Source organism: Hippichthys cyanospilos, chromosome 3, assembly GCF_059441005.1.
Source record: "Hippichthys cyanospilos isolate Australia breed blue-spotted pipefish chromosome 3, RoL_Hcya_1.0, whole genome shotgun sequence".
Lineage (NCBI taxonomy): Eukaryota > Metazoa > Chordata > Actinopteri > Syngnathiformes > Syngnathidae > Hippichthys > Hippichthys cyanospilos.
This window is the reverse complement of record NC_142371.1, coordinates 16,931,721-16,956,392: the sequence shown is the minus strand read 5'-3', so window position 1 is coordinate 16,956,392 and position 24,672 is coordinate 16,931,721. Positions and strand designations below refer to the sequence as shown.

At 46.6% G+C, this 24,672-nt stretch overlaps 1 protein-coding gene across 3 annotated transcripts; it reads right to left on the bottom strand.

Moving 5' to 3' along the window:
* Positions 1-92: 92 nt before the first annotated feature.
* On the bottom strand, positions 93-10,730 carry LOC148425980 (polycomb protein SCMH1). 3 transcript variants are annotated; one of them, XM_088411447.1, is made up of 17 exons: positions 10,562-10,730; positions 10,055-10,135; positions 9,048-9,120; positions 8,802-8,879; positions 8,148-8,218; positions 7,849-8,083; positions 7,691-7,779; positions 6,941-7,187; positions 5,833-6,071; positions 5,186-5,371; positions 4,565-4,691; positions 3,707-3,907; positions 3,460-3,630; positions 2,896-3,055; positions 1,825-1,944; positions 1,625-1,758; positions 93-1,221 (listed from the first exon to the last, which is right to left on the bottom strand). In XM_088411447.1, the coding sequence occupies exons 3-17, from the start codon at positions 9,070-9,072 to the stop codon at positions 1,187-1,189; spliced, it is 2,118 nt and encodes a 705-aa protein (XP_088267573.1). In that variant the 5' UTR covers positions 9,073-9,120; positions 10,055-10,135; positions 10,562-10,730; the 3' UTR covers positions 93-1,186. The 3 variants fall into 3 exon arrangements, with proteins under 3 accessions (XP_088267573.1, XP_088267572.1, XP_088267574.1); XM_088411446.1 differs by having other exon boundaries at positions 2,942-3,055; XM_088411448.1 differs by lacking the exon at positions 2,896-3,055.
* Between the last annotated feature and the right edge of the window lie 13,942 nt (positions 10,731-24,672).

Genomic DNA, 24,672 nt, shown 5'->3' with positions numbered 1-24,672 from the left:
GCACTCTGTCACCCCCTGCTGGCTGACATCTGCCAACGGAAAATGGCCAGTACCGAGCGAGACTTGGCAGACGCAAAATAAGCAATTCAAAGTTGCATTATAGATTTATTAACACGTGTTAACAGATGATAGATGTCTTCATGTAGGGGCTCTTTAAGTATCAAAAGATGTCTTTTTTTAAAGTACAAATACTGTAACCAAATTGAGACAACGTAAAGCACATCCAGAACAGGAAACCGGAGCTTTTGTTACCGCCAGAATGATTATAGCTTGCCATTCGGCAATAAAAAAAAGCTACCAGAGATGGCTGCAGTTAACTCATTCAATTCCAAAGACATATTTTTACACAAGGTACGCATTTAGTTTTGTTTGAATATCGTTTATAATTATATTTATTTGATAATTTACGTTTAAAAAAAAAACAATACAAGCCAAATATTTGGGGCAGTTCCACCCAACTTTCCGCTTGGTTTTGCGCAAGAAAAAAAAAAAAAATGCTCATTTTGTATCAGAGAACCCCAAATGGGTTAGATTGCATAAAACACCAGAACCCACAAAGTTGACCCAAATATCGTGTTGGTCTATTTTTGGCCCATAATTGGGTTGATTTTGACTCGACCTGTGACCCGATCAAGAAACTGACATTAGTACATCATTACCTGACTACTATAGAACTTCTCACATTCAAAAAAATCATCAAGAGCACCTGGTATCAAATGTGTGGAGTCTTAACCGAAGTGTAAAAATAGATTTTTCGGGTTGAATGAGTTAATGCCGTGGTCGCAAAAGTACATCCCTTGCAAATGAACGGAGTGATTTCCTCATTTCACGTTCTCCAACAACAACAAAAAAGCCAAAATACATTATATGAAAAGTACAAAAGGTGAAATGTACAATCAGCTCATAAAAAAGCTCATTTTAAAGCGTAGTTGTAATAATAATAATTACAAAACAGAATCCCATGCTGCCTTGAGGCCGGATCGTGCTAACTGAAATGGAGCGTCCTCATTGGATGAGGCGGGCACGTTTCCCAAGATGGCGGCAAGAAGGCAAAGGGTGGAGAACTTTGCAAGGCTAACCTGCCATACGCGCGCACGCGCCTCAGGTTCGTTTCAGCTTGTCGATGTGAAAGGTCAGCTTGAGGGCGGGGCCCAGCTTCAGGCCCATGTACTTCATCATGGTGTCGCTACGCAGCAGCAGCAGCGCCTTGCCGTCGATTTCCTGCCGACCCACACCGTCGTCGCGTTACATACAACGTTGTATATAAAATATATCATGTCAAGAACATTAAAAAAAAAAAAAAAAAAACCTTTGAATGAATCATATAAATTTTGCGGCAGTTGACGATCTCAATGCAGTTCTCATGTTTGCCTGGAGATGGGGCTGGTGTATTGGTGATGACCCAGGGATAGATTACAAGTCCACAGGAGCAGTAATATTTGTTGAATAATTGGATTATTTTGAGCGTGTAAAATTACTTAAGTTTAGTTTGGGGTCATGCGAGCTGCTTCATGCGTAATGTCGTTCAGCCCACTCGTTCAAGCGCTAACGTCAGAAGCAACTGCCCAAAAGTGAACGTTACCTTTGTGTTTTTATGTGAATATGCGTTTGCGATCGCGCTTACGTGTTTGCGGAAGAGGTGGGCGTGCGGTGCCAGCACAGGGTCGATGTCGTTGATGTAGCGCATGACGTCGTCCACGCTCCACAGGTCGGGGTCCCGAGCGCCCGCTGGGGAGTTCCCCCCCGAACGGCTCCATCCTACAAGAGCGCGGCCCGACTTAGCGGGAGCTCCGCGCACGCGCTCGCACGTTTGTGTTTACTTACCCGAGGAGCTGGCGCGACGTTGGCGGATCCCCGACTTTTGCGGGGACGCGCTCGGGGAGAGGGGGCGGGCCTTCAAACGCTCCAACGAGGCCGCCGCGCCGCTGCTCTCCACCGACTCCCCTGGTAAACGGACAGCGCGTACTGATTAAAAGCACACTTAAATGTCAGCTTTAATCTTGGAAACAATGTTACGAATGCACAATGACCAGCGGATGGCATCCATGCCCCCTTTCCGTTATGACATTGAACACAATTATCTCCTGGTTCTTGAATATGTCCAAATAAGTGAATATTTAGAACGATTGGAAATTGAGCTTTACGGATGCCGCTTTGAGGAATTCCTCTTTAATGGAAGCTTTGCAGATAACGAGCATTTTGTCGCCCGCCTCTCTGTTAATGAATGTTACAGGGACCACATGGAGCACTTTCTTCATGGAGCACTTTCTTGGATTTTTCTTTGAAGTACAGCGTATGTAGAACTTGTTTTCGGGACGGCCACTGAAGCGGTTTCTCTCTAAAGTCACTTTTCCGGATGACGCGTCCACCACCTTTCCTCTACCTCATTCACTGACAGCCCGGTTAAAATGGATTTTTGACCTTTTAAAAATTGATCTTGGCCATCTATATCCGTCAACGGCAGTCAATGAGTTAAACGCCACATCCTCCAAAGTTCCTCTTGAACAAAGACCAAGTCAAGAAGCGCTTTGTCTTCAAATCTTACCCTTAAACGTGGCTTTAAAGATGTCACGTCAGAGACCATAAGCCTTGGCTTGACAGATAACGGTTGAGCTTTACGGGTGCCGCCTCTTTAAATTCCATCATTAAGTTCAGCTTTCAAAATGCCCAGTTGAGCGTTTTATCTTGAAACGTCGTCGTAAAACAGACGCCTCGTGGAGCGCTTTTGTCTTTAGCCTTCACTATAAACATAAGCTTTACGGACGCCACATCTGTTATACTCAAATAAGGTGTTCTGTTCAGAAGACGTTCCTAGCCACGCACAGAGGTGGGATTAGCTAAAAAGCCCCGTTTCGGAGGTCACCCTGAAGACTTGTCGGACGTGAGGCGTGTCACCGTTTATAGTGGTTCGAGGCGGATAACAAACTTGAAGCGGTCGTACAATTGGCGGAGGGCCGGGAGAGCTTGGCCGGCGGCCTTTCGTACGAGTCCTGCGGGGGCCTCTTGGCGCCTCCGCCGGGGCCCGGGCTCGAGTTGTCGCCCAAACCTCTCCTGTCTGAAGCAAAACCAACACAGAGTTAAAGACTGAGCCCCGGCTATACTGCGGTTCATCTCATGTCCGAATTTGCAAGAATTTCTGCCTGTGAGTCTCCCATCGTACGTCGCTCCATCGTTTGTGTTCAAATATCCAATTCTTACAGCGGTGGGTCTCAAACGGGGGTACGGGAAAGCACTTTAGGGTGCATTTGAGATTTCCGTAGCACCTCTGCAGGTATCGTCAATTCTACTTTAAAGCCACGACCGAAACAGTACCGGTTTTCAAATTAAGAGCAAATTCATTTCAACATGACAATGATACATTGAACATTTTGACTTACAGTAACTTAGCATCTATGGAGATTTCCCCAAATGGCCGCATTTGGGTGGAATATCTTGCGCTAGAAAGGGGGTGATGCGCACCTGCAGCCAGGGCGCGCTGGTGGTAAGGCGGGCTTTCTCTGGCCACGGGCTGACTGCCGAAGAGCGGGTCGCACTGGAGGTTGCGGCAGAGCTTCTCCAGGAAGCGCAGGACGTAGGTGACGCTGCCGGCGGTGGGCAGCGTCAGGGTGTGCTGCCGTTTGTCCCACAAGGCTGCAAGGTGCACAAATGGAGTCGATGCCCCGCTCGGGCGCGCTTGGCCCCCGCCGCCGCCGCCGGACGGGCTGACCTGAAATGAGCTCGCCGCCTTGGCCGGGCTTGAGGCAGGAGAAGACGGTGGCCTGGTCGCGGGCCGAGTCCACGCAGGCCTGGACGCACTGCTGAAGCACCGAGGACGCCCGGCCGGGCCCAAAGTGGTCCGGCAGCTGCCGGATGCGCCGCTGGTCCAGATGGGGGCCCACCTTGCCGTACTTGTTTAGATAGACGCACACTAGGGGGGCGGAAGCACAAAGAAAACTCGTCGGGAGGGCCTTGCAAATATCAAGCGAGCATCTGAACGGCAGCCTCTGTGGGAGTAAGCCGGCCGATAAATCAAATGCGATTCATTCTTCGTTTTACGACTCGATAACGACAAAGTCAAGTCTATTTATACATCCCTGAATCGGCGCGGTCTCAAAGGGCTTCACGGGTGAAAAACAAATCATATAGAATCTCGCGAATCCACAACGGCATGCCCTGAACAAAGCCCCCAGAAGAGGAAGGAGAAAGTCAAGAAACCCAGCTGCGGAGAATAAGAAACCTTCAGAAGGGACCGCGGGTGGGAGGAGCCCCCTTCCAGGTTCAACAGGATACACTAGATGCCGAGTACTTCAGAGAACTCAATGTGCCGTATTAAACAGTGAGTTGAATCTTGGGATGGAGGGTTTGCACAATACAACGGGTACTAAATACTTCATTGTGGCATCTGACGATTCGGTGACAGAATGTAGATTTTTGAACATGTGGGAAAGCAACAGCTGTAGTGCTTAGGTAACTCAATTTGCTCTCACAATATATATATATATATATATATATAAAAAAAAAAACATTTTTACCATTTTTATGAATAACTGAAAAAAAAGATGAGCTTTTTGGCCATTTTCCGTACCTGTAGGGGCCTGTAGCGCAGCTTTGGGGATGGTGGCGTTGTCAAGGGGCACGGTGCTGGTGTCGGGCTCCGGCGTGCTGCTGGTGGGAGACGCGGGCACTGGAGTAGGTGGCGGCCGAGGTTTTCTCTGGGCAAACAAGCGTCGCAAGGATTTGTACTCATCTCCAAAAACATGACACAGGCCCACCTCTTGCCCAATGTCAGCCGGGATTGGTTGAAGATTACCCGTCGGTTCCGACCTTAAAAACCTATTTAGGAATTCCCAAGGCAGGCATTCTAGATTTTCAACTTTTTGTTTACTCTGACCGCCTAAGCTTTTCATTTTGCAAAGTTTTGAGAAGGAGCGCTAAAAGTAAAAAGGTTGGCAATTGTTCAGGTGTCACATGGGGAAACGGCGGCTCCAAACTAAAGCTGCGGGCCAAGAAATCAAGAAAATATTGGCAACGCCGCCTGCTTGGCAGTCTGACTGAATCTCTGATGGCTCCATTATTACTATTATTAAGGTTTGATGAGCACTTTTATGATCCGCATTTGCCAGCTTGCTAAGTGGAAGCGTCACTGGAAAAACAATCTGCAAGCGCGAATAGAAAAGCTGATGGCAATTAGGTGCGTGAGTGCTACCTTGCTGCCAGGCTTCGGGCCTCTTTTCTTTGGAATCTTGACGGGGGCGTCCTGCGCCTGCGGCAACGCCAACCTCTGCGCCCAGCTGGCCGGCAGTCTGCCGCGGGGTCGTCCCGGACCCGTCGGCGGCGGCCCGGGCCCTGCCGCGACGTGTGGCGGGAAGCTGCCTCCTTTTACCCAGCTCAACTGCAAAAAAAAAATAATTCCAAAGGATTAAAATAACTGGTCATTTGCTGTAGATTTGGGAGATGGGATATAATGTTATGCGTTGCATGAAGTCCTTTCCCGCAACATTTTCTTCTTGGATCGGAGCCCCTTGTCAAGTCCCACAATGCGCAGTCAGGCAAAGTCGCTCGATGACGTCATTGAAAGGCTTGTAATTGTCATAAGTTGCGGTTTTGCAAAAATCCAGGGAAAAGCATGATAAAACATAGGGTTTTTAATATGTCCAAAATTGACAATATTTACCATTTTTAATGGTGGTAAATGAGCCCGACATGGGCTGAATTTGACATCTGGAGGGTGTCCCCCTCAACCTTCCGTTTGCAAGCATTTAGAAGGGACGGCGTATTGAAATTCGACATGTTTTGACAATCTATGCAATTTTTTTAGCCACCTAGTGAAAAACAACGGCGTCTGCAACATACCTTCCTTCCTGGTTTGGGTCCACGTTTCTTGGGGATCTTGACAAGCTCCAGGCTTTTGTCCGTCTGCGTGTCGGGCGGTCCTGGAGGCGAGACCTTTTGACTCCAAGACCCTTTGGCTTTCCTGCGCCCGGGTTTGCGGCCCCTCTGATTGGCGGCTTTGTTCGCCACGGTGGGCGCGTGGACGGCCGGGTTCTCCACAGTGCCGTCCGTTAACGACTCCATGATCTTCGGCATCGCCACTGCAAAAGACACAAGGGCAGATGCAAGGAGTTAGCAAGGATGGTTGGGAAATGCGACACATACAAATGAATAAGCCAAGTCATTTGATCATGAGGGAGGGAAGGAGCTTCAGGTTACATAAGGCCGGTTATTCCCGCCCCCCCCCAAATGCTACCCTACTCACATTTAACAACACTCTCATATTGTCACCAGTCACCCCACCCCCCCAAGAATTTTCACTCATGTATGTGTGGATACCTGAATTTTTTCAACGTAAAAAGTATTTATACTTTACATGCGTAAAACATATATTCCTGCAGTACACATATTTACTTCAGTCTTAAATTGTTAAACCTTATACGGTAACTGTACTCTTATCCCTTCCAGTCCCTTTGGCTGTAGTGTCGCAGAGAGCCGCGGTTATATTAACAGCGCCCGGATGTCGACTAAGTGAAGCCTGTAGTTGACCAAACATGATAACGATCAGAGATTACACTTGAAATTCAAATTTCTTACAAAAGAAATCTAGGTGAGAGATTTACAATGCTCCAGGTGCAGCGCTGCGTTGTCCTCTTCCTTTGCGTCCATCTAACATTGTGGGTGAGACGGACACTCCTCCAGGACCTGTGATTGTCTGCTTGTGCGAACATTGACCAAAGAGGCCAGGAGTTGTAATCTACTCCCGCTCCAACTCCTCCTCTGAAGTAATACGGGGGCGACGGGGAGCAGGTTGATTTCATTTTATGCATAATATAAATTTAGGGGCATGTTATATCTTTGAAATCGTAGTTGAATGAGAGTCCCGATCCTGATGAAAATCCGTTTTTTAACTATTGCACATGTAGGCAACATGGATTTACTTTTTTTTTTTTCGCGGCGGAACGGTCACCTTTTGCTCCAGGCGGCTGCAGGTTGTCGCCGGTGAGCGCGCACCAGCCGACGGGGAAGATGTCGCGCGAGTCGTAGCGGCAGTAGTAGTCGAAGGCCCCCCGCCAGCCGTCGAAGGTGACCTGCACCTCCACTCCGCGCAGAGCGCCCACGGTGGCCGGGCAGATGAAGTGCGGGTTTTTGCGGTCCACCGCCTCCAACTTCATGCCCACTTGGAAGGAGTTGTGCTCGGGCGCGGGGGGCTCCTGCTGCAATGATGCAGGAGGAAAAATAGGATCACTCAACGGCCAGCGCATCCTGCATCCGTTGCGGTTTTTGTCCTACTTTTGTCCACAAATCCCACGGCAGTAACGTCATGACAGAACAGCGACCCTCGCAAAAAAGGTTGCCGGTACCGGTCCGTGGATCAACCGCTTCCGGGCCGCACCCGAAATAATTATGTTTTGGATTTGATTTACAGTGAATTGTGCTTCGTTTGGCTTGAGCTGTTTTTGGCGCCGCCTCTGGCCGCTGTTGATATTACATTTTGTAATGAAGGACAGCGTGAATTCAGTTGAGCAGTCGTTGTCAGTGACGCACACGTTGTTCTGTCTCTCTGTGAAATGTGGCCCACGAGTGTCTGTAAGTTGTACTTTCTTTGTAAGAACGTTGTCGTATATGCTAATACGCCCAATAAAAGGTTTAGTGAACCGAAGCGAATTACAACGATGAAGCATCTACCTTATCGGATGCAAGTGTTGTCGAGAGTTACCTTGTGAAAAATGCGTGGAGGCGCCATCTCAGCGCCGTTGAGTGTCTTCAGAAGAAACAAGGGCCAGGAGGATGCGTTTAGACGGAACCCTGATCCATAAATGTTCCCATTTTTAAAAATAAAACAAGCATTTGCGGATGCCTGCGCGCCTCTCTTACCGAGCGGTGGCTGCAGCATACCGCCGCTCTTCTCACAGTTGCCGATGGGCTGGATCTCGGAAGAGTCCACCAGGCGCCAGAAGTCGTTCTTGTTGTCAGAGCCGTCCAGGCGCAGGCGTAGGCGCGAGCCCGTCAGGCCCACCACGGTGGCGATGCAGGTGGACGTGGTGTTGCGCGGGTCTTGAGCCTCCAGCTTCATGCCGGCTTTGAACTCGTTGACTGGCGGCGTGAGACTCTAAAAGAAGTCGTTGATTGACGTGCGGGTGCCGGAATGCTCACGGGGGGGGGGGGTTACCTACCTGACGGAAGCACGAAGCGGGTGCCGCACTGGCGCCTGTCTCTTTGAGGTACTTCTCCCAACTGAAATGACCTACAAGTAGGAGGAAGTCAGCATCGGAATTGGTTTTAGAGTAGCACATCTCAGATTAAAAGTCTCAAGTTGTGTGATTTGGTGGTTGACTAACATTTGTGGGGGAAAAAAAAATGACGACACGGTACAAAAAGAAAACTCTATTTTTTATTATGGTCAGCGTCGACAGTGGAGATTTTACTAGATATGAATCAACATCATAATTTAAAAAAATGTTTGATGGATTAAAAATGGTCTTTAAATAGTGAACAAAATGACAATGTGCACTAATTTAAAATTCAGATTTGATTTTATGCAACAAAAAAATTGCAATTTGTAGCATTTGCATGCCTTAACAAGACAATTCCTTTTTTATTTCAATATCGATATGATGACGTCTTAAATTGTAGTATGTAAAAATCCACATTCTTATGTGAAACAATTTTTAGCACACCTCTAGAAAAAAATATTACCTCTGTTGGACGCACATTAATTTCCTGGCAAAAATTATCCGCGTAGGACGCAGGCAAACGAGAGCACTGGATATGGAAGGTCCCAAGGCCGGATCAATAATGTTCAGTGGCAAGTCAGCAATCGGAAATACCTTGAAACATGGAGGGCAACCGGGAGGGCCGTCCACTGCGGGCATGCTTGATCCTTCTTGCATCTTTCCACTCAATAGCTAAAATGTTTAGATTTAGAAATTAGTCCATATACGACAAGTCAATTCTTGTACAAAAAAAAAAAAAAAAGAAATCTAGAGAAAATATCAGGAATGAGTGGAAATGAAACTGCGCAAGCTACTGAAAGAATACTAAAACTTTTGAATGACGCGGTAATAACAGCTTACCTTTCTGCGGCACGGGCTTCCTCATGCTCCAAAGGTGCGGAACAATCTCAGGATAGGAAAGTGGCCGACCACTCTGTGAGATAGAAGGGAAAAGAAAAACAAAACAAAAAAAGTTTATGGTACACGACTTCCTTGCGATCTAAAAACTTATTTTCCTCGTATGAAAACATTGAGAATATTGCAACATTTTTAACATCTCTTGACTTCTGAATGACAGACATATGGGAACGTCTATAACAACTTTAAAGAGGAAACTTAGTTGATCATAATAATAAATATGGGGACATTAACTCACATCATCTCAAAGACGTGTTTTTATTTATTTTTATTTAAGGCTTCAAACCCAGTTACATCCTTACATTTCTTTGTTGTTTTTTTCAAGTCATTAGCAAAAGGCAGATCTAAAAATGGACGGTACTAAAGGAATTGGGTACTCAAACTAATCAATTAAGTAATGAATTACCCAAGTAATCGTTAAGTACTAAAGTAATTGAATGATTTATTTAATTAATTTCCGAAGCAATCATTTATTTTAGGCAAGTACTAAAATAAACTTTAACTTTTAAATAATTGTATGCATTTAAGTAATAGTAATGAAGTAAGTAATAACATTAGTACTTACAACCTGCAGTAAGTGATTACTTAACACTTAAATATTAAAGTACGGAGGTACTGTATTTGTTTACTATAAAAATAACATTAAAAAAAATACCGTAAGTACCTGGGATTGAATCTCTGGAATAAAAAAAAAACCCTGACCATATAACTTTGGTATTGAACGTGGTTACAGTCTGTTTACAAAATGCGGGAAATAATCGTAATTTGCACTTGTAGCATGCAGAGGTAGTTGGGCCTGGAGCAAGCTGACATTCCTGTGCATGACGGTGCACCACGCGAAACCAAACGCCCGATGAGCGTCTGCAGGATTTGATCGATGACTTAAGAATTGCTACCAGTCCCAACAACAACCACGACAACAATACGACACCAAATTGCACACTTGTTACCTTAGAAGTTCGTAAGCATCCCCGACGGTTTGACCGGGCTCCTTTTTCTCCCGCTATTCAAATCCAAGCGAGCCGCCACCTCTGAAGACGGGTGACAGACAGGACGGGGTGGACATTAGCGGGGGAGGGGGGGGGGGGTCCGCTTCGACAAATCGAGGAGGAAGAATGCGTGTTTGGCGTGAGTCGCCCACGATTGTGACACGCACACGCGAGGCGCCTCATTCAAAATACAAAAGCTCCCCCCCCCCTCCGAACGCAAGCCGAGGAACCCCGGCAGCTCCGCTTGACAGGCGGCGTTGCTCGTCAAACATACGCTACCATTAAAAAAAACAAAACAAAAACCAACAACAACCCAGCGCGTGAAACCTGACGCTCGTCGACGTCTTATTACGCACGCATACGCGCTAGGCTCGGTAGAGCGAAGATGCTACAAGCCTAGCATGCTAGCTCGTTGTTGACATTTTCTTCAAATCGTATTGTGGCAATTGGTCAAGACAAGAGCCGTACCCCGCACGCTCGGTGGGGCGGCCGCCTCGGCGTTCGCGGGCTCCGCGTCGACGACGCGTCCTAAAAGAAGACGCGGCTCTCAATCTTGTCCGGAGACGCGAGCTCACGTTGTAGCGTGTTGTTGTTGCCAAGGAGTTACCGCCAGTCCGCCATTTTTTTCTACTGGATGTTGATAGGGATTGCGATGGGAGGCGGGGGGCGCATCCACGCAGGCGGGGGTGCTCTAGACTCTGCGAGAAGATGAAAAGAGGAAACAGCGAAACCCAGTGGCCAAGCGCAGTATTACAAGCGGAACGTCACTAGAAACTTTCACACGACGCATGTGCACACAAAAGATGGTTTTTGGTATTTACTTGAAAAAAAAGAAAGAAAATCACCCTGAAATTCATTTACAGAGTCTTTGAGTCCAGGTTTATCTGTTTGTAAAACCAGAAAGTTGCTCAAATGGTGACCACTTCCCAGATTGAGCGTCCACTCCTCAACCCTTGTGTAACTTTTTTTTTTTAAAGTAAAGGGGTAAAAAATACGTAAAAAAATCTCGTATTAGAAGTGTGATTTTTTTTAGTCAATAAACCTTATCATTTTTTCAAGTAAATGTTCCCCACATTTGTTTAAAGTGTGCAGAAATCAAATAGAATATTATTCCAAAATGATTGACTCACCCGCCTTGACACATTTCAAAACCAAGCAAATGAAAAAAAAAACTCCTTAAAACAAAGCTGTGCACAGCCGTATAAAACCTAGCCAATTGTTGACACAGTAATAATATGAACAACAAATTGATTAAATAATATGTAAATAAGGAATAAATAGAATAGAAATCATAGTTTCGCATTAGCACAGTTTTTATTTTCAGTGCTCTACAATTGTGTACACCCTGTGAAATATTTTTACTACCAAGTATACTACCAACCTACTGTGCACAGCCATATAAAATATACTTTTTGACACAGGCATACAACATTTTGCAAAGGCGTTACTAGACCACAATTCAGAAACAAGTTTCTTCACCTTCCAATTAATTTGCTCTTAATTTGAAAATAAATCTTTGTATAGTTAGTTTATAAGCAGCATTACGGATTATTCAATTTGATTTGATGTTAATATCTGATGTAGCCCCAAAGTACTTTATCGTACCCCCTATTTGCCAACCAATGCAGTATAATACCGTTTATGTTCAAATGAAGCTTGCGAGTGTGGGATTTTGAATACTGTTGAGCCACCATAAGGCCCAAACGTTACAATGTGATTTGGAGAGAACACCCTCAGCACTCGGCTGGTGTGTAACGGTCACCTGGCATTGCCGATAATGTCCGCTTCATCCTACGTCGGGCAGGCCGTGGCCCCATGGCACCCCCCCCTCCCCCAATTGCAGCCCAGGCAATTATGTTTGGTTTCACGCGGTGAAAAGGGTTAATTGGCAGTGCCCACGCGCCTGATTGGACCTGTTTCACGCCTGTCGGCCTTCATCGCGTCAAAGTGCCCCCCCCCCCCCCACACACTCCCCAGTCTATTGGGAGCCCGTTGTTAGAACACACACAGTCAGTCTTGGTGGAGACGGACTCAAAATGTTCTTAAAATACGACGTTCTTCATATCGCACGCACGAGCTGGAGGTAACGCGCATGCAAGCCAAGGACGCTCACGGCGTTATACTCGGATCGACCACAAGGGGTCAGTGTTGTTTCAATCAAGGCTCGTTCTCGGTCCTCTCCCCTCATTATCATCGTCATCATCATCACGCTATCCTCCGAGGACCCGCATGATCCATCACGGCACATTGTTCTGTCATTTCAAATCACTCGTTAAATCCTAATAATGATCGTCTTCTTTCATTATGTAATATTTATGCCGTCCTTTTTTCTCGCCCTCCTTTCCCTCTTTTTTTTTTTTTTGAAGTGGATTTTGTCTTTGAGAGTGGCTCATTGTCAAGTTTCCCTCCGGTGTTATTGTGTGCTTGTCTCTCTCACTAAGTCCATGTGATCTTAGTTCTTTATTAATAAGGCATCAACCGCGGAGCTGCTGGCACCCGACTCCATTACCGCCGCCATACAAGTTCGTTAGAGCCAATTAAATGCGCCGACAATAGGCCTCGCTCAGCAGCCATTTCTTTTATGAAGCATGCGCATTCAAGATATATTATGGCTCTATAAGTCTTGCAAAGGTGCTTTTGAAAGCCCGTGGCGTGAATGAGCCTCTCAATATGCCCCCTCTCTCCTGAGAATTTTCTACGATTTCATAATCATTTTCTTTTCTATGGCGCTGGGCCCTATCAGGATAGCCGCAGCTTAGAAGCGGACTACACTTTGGATTGGTTGCCCGATATTAGATACTTGCCGCTCATCTTCCTTTACGCTTAAAAGGGGACAATGATCAGCATTTCAATAATGTATTGTAGTTGACAAGTCGAAAAGCGGGGGCGCTCTGTGCATCGATTGCTGTCGACCAGTCGATTACCAAGGTAGTACTCAATTGGTAGATAGCACGACATCGCATGACGTGAAAAAAAAGCAACGAGGCGAAAGACTAAATGCGCAACATGCTATAGTTTGCCAAAAGCACTGTTGTTATTATTGGGATTAAGAATACAGTTTTTCCATATGATTTGCACCTGCGCAAATGTGAAAACTGCTGTGTCGGACGATTGTATGGTACTGCGTGTGTGAGCCTCTGTCCTTATCGCTACCGACATCGTTAAGCTAAGATCTTTACGTTTCTCTCTCTATATTCTGAACGAATCAGGCAATTTAATATATATATATATATATAGGCAAATGATCATGCACTATGTGTTGTTTTGTCTTTTTGCCTCAAAACAAAATGTGCAAAATCTTTAATTTGAAGCTGTTTTGATCCTAATCAGGTGAACGGTGCTGGAATGCTGCCAGCAGTTTGGATATATGTCTCCTTCCTCTTTTGAACGTAGCAAAAGTAATGGGGCACGTTTCTCTGTGTTAGTGCTGTTGGTTCAGAGCAGCAAAGTATGGCCATTTTTCATGGGCCTACCACTGTACGCGTGCTTGCCTTTCCTTCTGTTTTTACTTCACACTCGGCGGGCGCATTTCTGGCGACCCAAAGAAGCGCCGTGTCGAGTGTGAAGACGCTTGGACGTAGCGTGGTTTTGGATTTTTGTGTAAAATGCCTTTTTGCTTGGGCTCTTTGGCAGCCCCGTCTTTCCGTGCCATTTCCTCGGCTTGGACCTCGTCGGCGGCACTGGAGCGCGTCAAGACTTAAGGTACCCAACTCTACAGGTTTCATTCAAGGTTGCAACACTTCTGTTTAGGTGTCGCGAAACCGTCTGGAGCGCCGAAGCCGGTATCCAAATGAAGGGCGAGCGCTTGTTCGTGAAGGTCGCAGCTCTTTGCGATCTTCTCCAGATTTTGTTCGAAGCTCTTTTGAGGTTGGCATTTTCTGCTGACCTCTGGTGACGTTGAACAACCCCCGGAGGAAATCAAAAGAGCCGCTATCTTCGGCGCTCATCCGATACTTTTGTCAACGCTCGCAAATGTTCGCATCTCAGTGCGGTGGGGACTTTGAGACGGTTTCGGAACAGTTAAGGCTGTTTCACAACGCCTTAAGAACATTTTAAGCCGGCATCCCAATGAGGGGCAAACGCCAGGGTAGCGCCTCTTTTCAGCTCTTCCAGGGTTCATTCAAGGTCGCCGGAGGCCTTAGCGCACACTTGTTATCTTTGTCAAACGTCAAAATCTCAGGGGGATAGGGACTAAGAAAAATTGCAACCTTGAACAAAACCTGAGGAATCCCTGATGTGTGCGCATTTACAGTAAAACTTTTGTTAACACGCAAATATTCACATCTCAGTGGGATAGGGACTTTGTGACTGTTTGGCAACATCTTAAGAACGCCTCCAGAAAAATTGTGACCTTGAACGAGACCCGATGCGCTCAAAAGAGCCACTACCTTCGCAGACACTCACCGGCGGTGAGAAGGGTGTCCGAGCTCAGTCCTGGAGGACCGGTATCCTGGATGTTTTAGAAGCAAGCACGCGTGATTCAAATGATTAGGAACATTCTCAAGCTCCCGCAGAGCATGCAAATAAGTGAATCAGGCGTATTGGGGGGGGAGAAAAGATGCAGGATACCGGCCCTCCAGGACTGGAGTTTGACACTTCCGAGCTATCCGCTAGGGGGGCTAGCCCGCTTGCGCTTTTGGCAGCGATGCGTTGAGAAGGTCTCGATGTTGTTTTGCGTGTTTTCACACTAATTGAGTCTGGCCGGGTTCGCCGGCAACATCTTGTCGGACTTCCAAGGTGTCCGCCCGCCCCTGGCCGCGCTCCATCGGCGCGGCCTGTTTCCGGGCGGGACGGGAGGCGACGAGCTTTTTCCCAGCGCGCCTACTTGTCACTTTCAGCACTCTGGCACGTTCCCACAAAGTCACCCCCCACACACACACACCAGCCCCCACTTTATTCACGCGGACGCAAATATCCACTGCGACGCACTCACACACACACTCGCGCACACGCTGCGTGTGTTCCCTCCCAACTGCGCCTCAGAGGACTTGCGAGCGTGTGTTGCACAGACGAGGACACGCACACACAAAAAGTCCCCATCTATGCCGGCATCCTGGGAGGGACGCGATGGGGAGAGAGAGCGAGAGAGAGGGAGGGCGGGCGGGCGAGCGAGCGAGCACAGGCATATGTTGGATGGGCGTTTGTCGGAGGGGGGGTATTTCTCTTTGGATGTTGTCTCACAAGCTCTGACGGCGTGGCGCGGAAAGAAGGCATTTTTTTCCCCCCGTCCAATTTATTAATCCTTTTAGGCGATGTTCTCTGTTCAGAAATGCAAATTGAATCAATCTGAGGCTGACTTTAAGACTTTTCAAGTGGGATTTAATTAGAAGCCAGGGCCTGCAGTTTTTAATGAGAGAGGGGGTGGAGAAAGAGAGAAAGAGAGAGAGCCAGAGAGAGGGAGAAAAAGAGAGTCATGGGGAGGGAGAGCGGGTTTGCGGTTTTGATCTGGGGTCCTGCCGGAGAAAGGATGCGCAAACACGCACGCGCGTACACGCAAAGTTACAAACATGCGCACATGCACGCAAATTCACCCTGTCTTTGCTTTTTCCCTCATCTCCGCCTTCCGAGAGTTCACGCAGACATGAAAATACATACGTCTTCAAATCTACCGCTCCAAAGTTGGTCCGCGTCCACGGGATGGTGCCCGACTTTGGATTTGGGGGTTGTTGTCGGTCCGGGGGAAACATCTTACAATGGAGACGCTCGCTCGAGGAAAAAGTTGGAAACGCTGGGACAAAACGTCACATCATTAATGCTTTATGATTAATAGTGATGTTGCGCTATGTGTAAAATAAAATCGTTTTCATTTTTGGAACCACAAGCCTGATTTTGTCAAGCGGTGTCAATCGAGTGGCCCGCGGGCCGGTTCCGGTCCGCGAATGGGTTTAATCCAACCCGCCCGATGATTTTCGAACGGATAAAAAGGAGCTGAAAGATGTTGGCTCAATGAAAAATTTGCAAAGTTTTATGATTAATAATAAGGTTAATGTTCTATGATTAATAGGGATGTTGCGCTTGTACTATTTTGGACAGTATTCAAAAGAATAGTATAAATATATATATATAGCTGACAATGAAAAAAAAATTTTTATATTTTGTAGTCATGTTAATGTTTTATGATTACTAGCAATGTTGTGCCTGTACTATTTAGGAGAGTACTAAAAAAGCAGAGTAGTAAATCGCAAGTTTTTGCTTTAAAGTTATAAGTGTAATTTTCGTTTTTAGAAACATAAGCCCGATTTTGTCAAGACGCGTCACATACGGCAGGGATGTCAAACATATAGCCGGCGGGCCGGTCCTGGACCGCAAATGTGTTTGATCCGGCCTGCCAAATCATTTTGTAACGTCAGGTATGAAAATGAGCTGAAATTTTTCAAGTTGTTGTTTTAAAGTTCTATGAATAGATACCATGATTCTATTGGTCCGGCCGGCCCTCTTGGGAATAGAATTTCCTTCCTTTGACACGCCCGCGCTCACGATACTCTATGAAAGGCGAGAGGAACGAACAAATATGGGAAACGGCCCAATTAGCGGACGCACATCGCTCCTATCCGACTATGCATCCGGGCCGTCGGTCCGGTTGAGGGGTCAGACACTTCCGCCGCAGTCTGCTCACTTCAAAGCGCCGGCACGCCGAAGGACGGAGACGCGCGCGTACGCTATGTGTGTCAGGCCCAAATGTTATTCCTGCGTTTATTGCGTTTATTTTTAGTCAGCCAGCGCCGCTTCTTTTGAACGTTTACGGGCCCTCCCGTCACTCCAGTCGCGACGATTGTAACAGACAGCGCCTCCTTCAAAAGAAAATCCGCCGCTCGGATTCATCAGAGACTTTTTCGCCGCCGTTTGGATCCCACACACTTTCGGGGGGGAAATACGGTGCCGTTAAAAAGGGGTGAAGTCAGCCCGCGGTGCCAGGATGTGGTTTTCTCGGCGGCCCTCCGCCCTCTTCCCTCCCGCCGCTCAAAAAGCAGACCCGCGGAAACGGCGTTGGCATTTTTCAGGGCGCGCGTGTGACATCTTGCCTTTTTTTTTTCTTTCCTTTTTCCCGCCTCCTTTTTGCGTTGAGGAATCCGCCAAAGCCGAGTGGGAGGGGAAGGCTTTGACTCATGAGTGCCTCTAAATTGACCATTTCCACTTTCTGCGCGATGCTGTCTAACAGGAGATGCGGTTTGTCTACGCTCGCACACAAAAAACCGGCGATAAATGTCAGGAAGATTATTTCGCTCTCGCCAAAGCTTAACGCGGGTAAGACTAAACATGAAAAGACGGGAAGCAAAACAGCAATTTTCGATGCCGGCGGGGTTGACGAACACCGGCGAAAAAAAAACGCAGGGAAAAAGACGCGAAGACGAGTCAAAACAGGCTAATGTTTGACAGCCAAGCGCCACCGTCAATGTTTAAACAATACTAATTAATCTCCGTTATAGAAACATGTAATTAATCTCCCTCTCATCCATTATGGCCGCGTCTCTGTCTGCTCGCTCGCGTTTAATGGAACATGAAAGGGAAACCCGAAGAGCAAATGCTATGTTGCGGTCCTGGCGGGGACCTCATTGTGGGACTCACATCAGAGGAGAAGACAGGCCGAGAGACAGACGGACGGACGTGTTTTGACAAACAGACGGTTGGGCCAAAACTCCTCCCAATCTTCGCGCCGTGTGCCTCCCTCGCTCGGCGGCTTTGAACTAAGGCCTTCATTAACAATCTGCTGATTAACAAGCTGGGGAACACAGGGGGTAGATGGATCAGAGGCGCGCGCCAAGACAGCCGCAGACATGGAGGGAAATAATAAGAGCGCCATGCAAACTTAGACTGCATCCGCATTCAGACTGCATATTAATTTCCGCCGGGCCGCCGCAACAACACTAAAAATACAGCTTCATCAAAAGAAAAGGGGGGTAGGAATGTAAAAACGCCTCCAAAAGTTGGGCTCCGACTTAGCCGGGGAGCGCGCGTTCCGTTCGCCACGGGGAACGGGCTGACCGAAGGGATCCGTCCGCTCGACTTTCTTTGTACGGCGTCTCAAAGGTGAAAAAGAAATCATACAGAAGGTCGCAAATACGCAGCGGCAACTACAAAAGCCCATCCGGGGAAAAGGAGAAACCTTCAGAAGGGGCAGCAGGTGGGAGGAGCCCCCTCCCAGGCTCGACAGGTAGCACGCAGTAGCGCTAAAAATCAGTGCTCGTTTTACCCGTGGAAAGGTTTGGGTCCCCGGGACTCGCGATACCGAAAAGCGTAGCTCACAGAAATCTTTGGAGCCACAAACACTGCGCAATGTCCGTTCGTTTTGCTTCCACGTGTCTGTTTTGTTCCTCTTCTCGATCTTCCGAAGTGTTAACTTTTTGACTCATTCTTACCTGAATGCATAATATCTGACTCGTCGTTGATACTAAAAACATTTGCCCAGTTGACGGTGTTTCGGGCATACGGACATCATTTTTCGAGATCTTGAGTTGACTTTTCATGATAGGACCCCCGTACATCATTTTAAACCATTTTTGCTAGATTTCTTTGGTATTTTTTTGTAAACAAAATATAAAATACAGCATGTGTCACAATAACAAAAGTTTAGCGTGTTCATAAAAATAAATATGTAAATAGAATGAAACCAAATGGTAACTCCCTAAACCCAACTTTTGTCAGGCATATTCACAGTCCAATTCCGCCATTGTTCATTTGTCTCGCAGATGTTCTAATTGCCCCCCTTCCAAAATATGTGGCAGCAACCACAGGCAAATGGTTTGACAGCATGCCATCCTGCGTTTGTTTCGCTCGCCTTTATTGTGTTTGGTTTGAGGCCTAATTAATAGCGAGGTTGCTGGACCGTGGAGACGAAAGAGTGGGCGCTGGAGTTTTAAGGATTCGTCCCATCGTCTCACAAAAGTGGGCCACATCATGAAAATTCTGCATATTTATTGGTTTGGACATGCAAAGGTGTTAGCATGAGGCTGAGGTCCAGAGGGAATTAAAAAAACCCAAAAAACTCCTCCTTATCTTGTATTAATGATGTCAAACATACAGACCGCGAGAAAACCTGGAAAACATGCAGGACACCGGCCCTCAAGGACCGGGTATGGACACCACTGAGGTAGAGGGCCGATGTCACTTGGTTCTTGCAGCTTACAGCAGCTCGTGTTAGCTGAGGCCTCTTTTCTCCAGAAAAGAAGCGAGCTGGCTGAACCAACGCACGAGTCGGCCCTTCTTCAAGCGCAGGAATATTACGTATTCCGGCTCATGTAAAAATGATGACGTCCCCGGCCGATTCGATTGAGAGCGGCGAGGTATGGCCCATGTATGCATGGGTTGGAGAACAGGAAAAGGTATTCCATTGACCTTTTTTATTAATTGCGGTCTTTTGGCATGTACGCACAATCATAAACTTGGTGGGACACAGATGCTGCTCGACTTCGAGTATTTTTGGCAAAAAGAACTCGAGCCGCGTCTCAAGGAAAAGCGCAATTAACTTTACACTGTTTGGCTAACCCCTCACAATATGGGAAACCTGAAGCACGCTCAACACCCAACAAATATATCATTTATGGATATCAACACAAGAAAATATGAAGCATTCACAAAAAGATAAGATTTATTCTATTTTGCTATATTTTTTTACATTGTCGTCAAACTTGGTGCGTCCTGTACTCGGTAACATAGAAAATACCTGAATTTGACCCTAACATTGAGGGTGCGTCCGATATTTGGGGAATTACGTTGTGTATATGTTGTCATTTCAAGCACTTTGATGCACTTTAAGCTATTTTTTTCAGATTAAGATAAGCTGTACCTTAAATAGATCGTTTGCTGGAAGTCGTTTTAAAAGATTATTTTCTTTTGTTAAAGTTTAAAAGGATACAATATTAGGCATATACTTTTCATAGATAATGGTCTATGTGTAGTCACCAAAGCAAGGGGGAGGCGTAGAAATATTTTCTCTTTCCTCTTTGCATAAAATAAAGCAAACCCTCACTAGCACTTCTGCGCCGTACACAATTGAAATGCAACAGAATTCATTGAGTTATTGTCAGATGTATTCTCTGAGTTCAGAGCTTCTCAATTCTATTTTGCCAAGCCCCCCCGAGGAAAGAGGACCCCCCCCCCCCCCACTAAACGCGCTGATTATAAATAAGATTATTATCTTTGAAAATTGTATCAGCATACCCAAACCTGTATCCTTTTTAACAATAACAAAAAAAAGATATATTGTAAATAAACTCTCAACTTTCAACAACGTAATTATTTTTACAGCGTTTACATTGCCTGAAACTAGAATAAATGAATACAATGATGAAAATTCCAACGTGAAGCTTGAACACATCCGCTGCGACCTGCTGCACAAGTGGTCCGAGACCCTGTGCGCCTCTGTCCAGATTAAATCAGTTGTTGAAACTACATCGTGGTACGTGCGATCTTTCGACGCAAACGGGCGCGCTAGGAACTAGTTGGAGGCAGGAAATTTATCGGTTCCTTTAATGAGCACAATAAAATAGGAACTGGGTAGGTGTTGGGCAAGGGGGGGGCTGTAAGGGGGCTCCTCCCACCTGCTGTCCCTTCTGAAGATTTCTTATTTTCCCCAGATGTGCTTTTTGAGTTTTTCCTCCCCCTTCTGGGAGCTTTGTTCAGAGGATGCCGTGGTGTATTTATGACGTCCTGTATGACTTCTTTTTCACCTGCGAAGCCTTTTGAGACTGCGGCCAAACAAATAAACTTGACTTGACTTGACTTCAGCCCGATGCGGCCAGACAAGCCAGAAGCAGGACTCGCCGATCGACCCGCCGAGACGGCGGGCGCCGGGGATCGCTCTGCCTCTCTTCAGAAGATGAAAAAAAGTCAGTCCAAGAAATAATGAATACGCAAGTAAATAAATAAATAAGGCGGTAAATATGAATAAACATGATGAAACTTCTGAAGGACGGATCGTGATCGATATGCAGCCGTGCTGAGCATTTGCGCGCATGTCCGTCTTTGTCCATTGATTTTTTTTTTTTTTTTACCCATCCAACGCTTTTATAAAGCAATCCTCGCCGCATGGTGTATTTTAGCGTTTTTACGATTACGCGCTGGTGAACGCGTGGACATGAGTCGAATCCCGGTCGACTTCTTTGTGTAACTTTGTATTTACTTGCGTTTGGCTTTGTGATGCATTTATCCATTTTTATTAGCGCAAGACTACTGCTGTGTGTATGTGTGTACGTACGTGCGTGTGCGTGCGTGTGTGTGTGGTGGGATCTCTGGTGAGTCTCCTTAACATCAAACAGCTGGAAGTGATAAAATATTTAGGAAGCACTGGGAGTCTGTGAATATTAATACTGCCTTTTCCTTCTGTCTCTCACCCTTTTTTTCCTGGTCTTTGGCTTCTTTTCCTCCACCGTGCGCGCGGCTCGCTAACGCCGCTACATGTGTCCGCGTGCCCCCTCTCGCCACCCCGCTGATGGGGAAAAGCCGCCGTCTTCTAATTGGGACTTGCCCGTGCCCGCCGGCGCGGGAGACGAGTTGACCCCTGTTATGCCGGGAGCGCTCGCTTCTCGCCGCGCGGGGATAGGCCGCGTCACATGTCCCGCGCCGTGCCCGGCGGCGACGGCAACGGCTTCGGCCGCGCCGCGCCCCCGCGCAATGTCAAACATGAGAGGCGACCGACTGGCACACACTCGCGCTGGCTCGGGAAACAAGCATGGCCACGGGGACTTTTTTTTTCCTGACCGTGCTCGGTCATTTTTGGAATCCAGGCCTGAGTATGGAATGCGCGTGCGTTGCATGCTGGATGGATGGATGGATGGATAGATAGATACATCTAGCAGCCTGTTAATACTCGATCTAGATAGATAGATGGATAGTGGGGTCGGCGGACTCCCGGGGGTCGGTGAAATCATTTGGGTGTTTTGGAACTGACTCTAAAAAGCTCGAGAACCCCTGAAGTAAAGGAATAAATCAAAGGATGGATATAGAGTCGAATCATTAGGCCGAACCTAATCGGAATGGTGAAACTCTTCTCAATTCCCATGAACTAGCGTATAGAGGGAGGGCCAGACGGGAGGATGCCGCCTGTTGTAGCATGGCTGACAAGAGCGGCGATGTAATTACAGGCTCCGCGATAAAAATCAATCTCATTTCTGACGCTCACAACACATTTGGTCGGCTCAAAAGATCTTTGCCTGCTTTGGAGAGAGAGAAATGGCAGGAAGTTGACTTGGATGGATGAGAACTGCAGCCATTTCTAATGTGCACTCAAGTGGCACCGCTGGGGCATTTTTCTCCAGCAATTCTGGAAGAAAAAAATGGCTCGCTGGTAAACCGCGCTGACCTCAGCTAGTTGGCGCAGGCTTAGCAGACTTTGCTAAGTGGCAAACGGGGCGATCGAACGTACGGGCGGCGGGCTGGATCCGGCTCGCGAGGAGGTTTTACCCCTGGGTGTCCGGGGATTTTTCATTAGCGATATCACGCGAATTGGGCTGACTTTGAAACGGTTGTAACATTGTCAAATAGAAATATATGTACTTGCGTTAAACCCCTCAAAATGTTCACTGGCATCAGCCCTATCCATACATATGTACTTTTTTGTACAAAGTAACTACACTGCATATTTACATGAAATATTTGTTATGTCATAATTAAAGGAGGATGACATTTGAAGACTTTTTGCATTATGAGAATCCAGGCTAAGCCAATCATCAAAGTCATTGTAAGGGTTGCAAATGTCGTACGTCGGCTGTTATCGCCACCCGGTGATTTTGGAGTGTCAAAAAAAAAAAAAGCGCCCCATTCACAAGTTGCTGTTGAAAAGGAGTCTTGCAAAAATCGGGGGAAATGCATGATCAAACATCCGGTTTTCAATATGTTCAAAATTGACAATATTTCCAATTTTGAATGGCAGTAAATGAGCCTGACATGGGCTAAGCTTGACACCCATAGGGTGTACCTCTTGACCTCTCATTTAGAAGGGGTGGCAGCATATATTTATATGCAGGGAATTGGAATTAGGCCAGCGTGGTCAGCAAAAGTTGATATATAATTGACATTAGGTGTTTTTAAGCGCTGTCCTCAACGTGTCTAAAAAAAGTTAGACTCGCCGGCCCTACAGCAATGGCTCTCAACAGCCACTTTTTCTTGCCTATTCCTGTGGAACACGTGTTTTTTGTGACTTTCCTCGCGATGAAGACAGCACGCAAAAACCTGATAAAAATTTACTGTAATGGTCCAGATGTCACGATATGGAAGCCAATAAAATGCGACCGCTTTTATATGATCGTGGCGTAACAAATGAAAGGTCACCATCAAAGACTTTGTGCAGCTTTTTCTGATGCAGCTCTGCTCGCATGCAATCAAGAGCCCTCAGCAAAACGCGGATTGATTTAGACTCACTTTCCCATTTATTTTCATCTGACGGGGGGGACGGGGGGTACGGGGGGGACGGGGGGGAGGTTCTGGTACTTTCCGCACATGATATCAACCGATGTGACTTGGCGGCGACATTGATTTGGAATGGCTTGTAAATTTAGACGCAGAAGACCGAGCCTGTATTATCCCCGCTGAGGGCAAATCCACTTTTACATTCCCAAGTCTGGCCCGGCGGGACTTGAACTTTGCTCCGCTCCCGTCCCCGAGCCAACGCGTCCTCGCTTCCAAATGACACGGAGTATCGTCAACGATGCTAACGAGAACGGGATGTCTTTCCAAATTGTTTGAGGAGCAGGGAAGACCTTGTAACTGCCACGTGTTTTAAAAAAAAACAACCCAAACAATCTCAAACAATAAAAAAAAGCAGAATTCCTTAAATATAAGACGCCAAAAGTATGTCTGCGTCCTATAAACGGTAACTTTACTTATTCAATGCCAGGGACATAGTTTCATGTTGTTTTTTTTTAAGAGTAAGGACATTAAATGACAGATACATAAGTATGAAATCGATACTTCTGTATCTGGGATGGACACCAAATTGAAGGTCAAACGTATGGGTGCATTCTAGAAACTGTAACTTAACTCATTCAATGCCAGGGATGTAGAGTCCGCACATTAAATGCCAAACATTTAAGCATCAAACAGATCCTTTTCATTTGCCCAGACTTAAAAAATGTGAAATGTAAAAAGTTTGAATTTTTTGTCATCTATTTGACACCAGGAAAAATGATCCAGCAGGCACACATGCTGAGTTTTGACGCACAAATGTGCATTTTTATATCGTTCGTATTCTTACTCACGATACAATAATCACCTTAACGGGCGGACGTCAGTTGACTGTTAGCAGCCGGCGCCTGTTGCGGCTAACAGCGGCTCGTGTTAGCTGAGGTTCTTACAGCATTATTTTTAATAGAAGAAGCGAGCAGAACGAACCAACGTCGGAGTCCATCCTCGTTCACACACGGGAACATTGCGAAATCGGAAAGGATCGTGTAAAGTCACGATGCCTCCATCTGATTCAGTTCATAGTGCACCCGTTAGAGAAGACGCAAAAGTATTCCATTTGACTCGTTCATGAATTGCCGTCTTTTGACATATACGCGCAATCATAAACTCGGTGGAACGCAGACGCTGGATCGAACGGTGATGAAAGATTTGCGTTTTTGGACCATGGCTCCAGCTTGCTC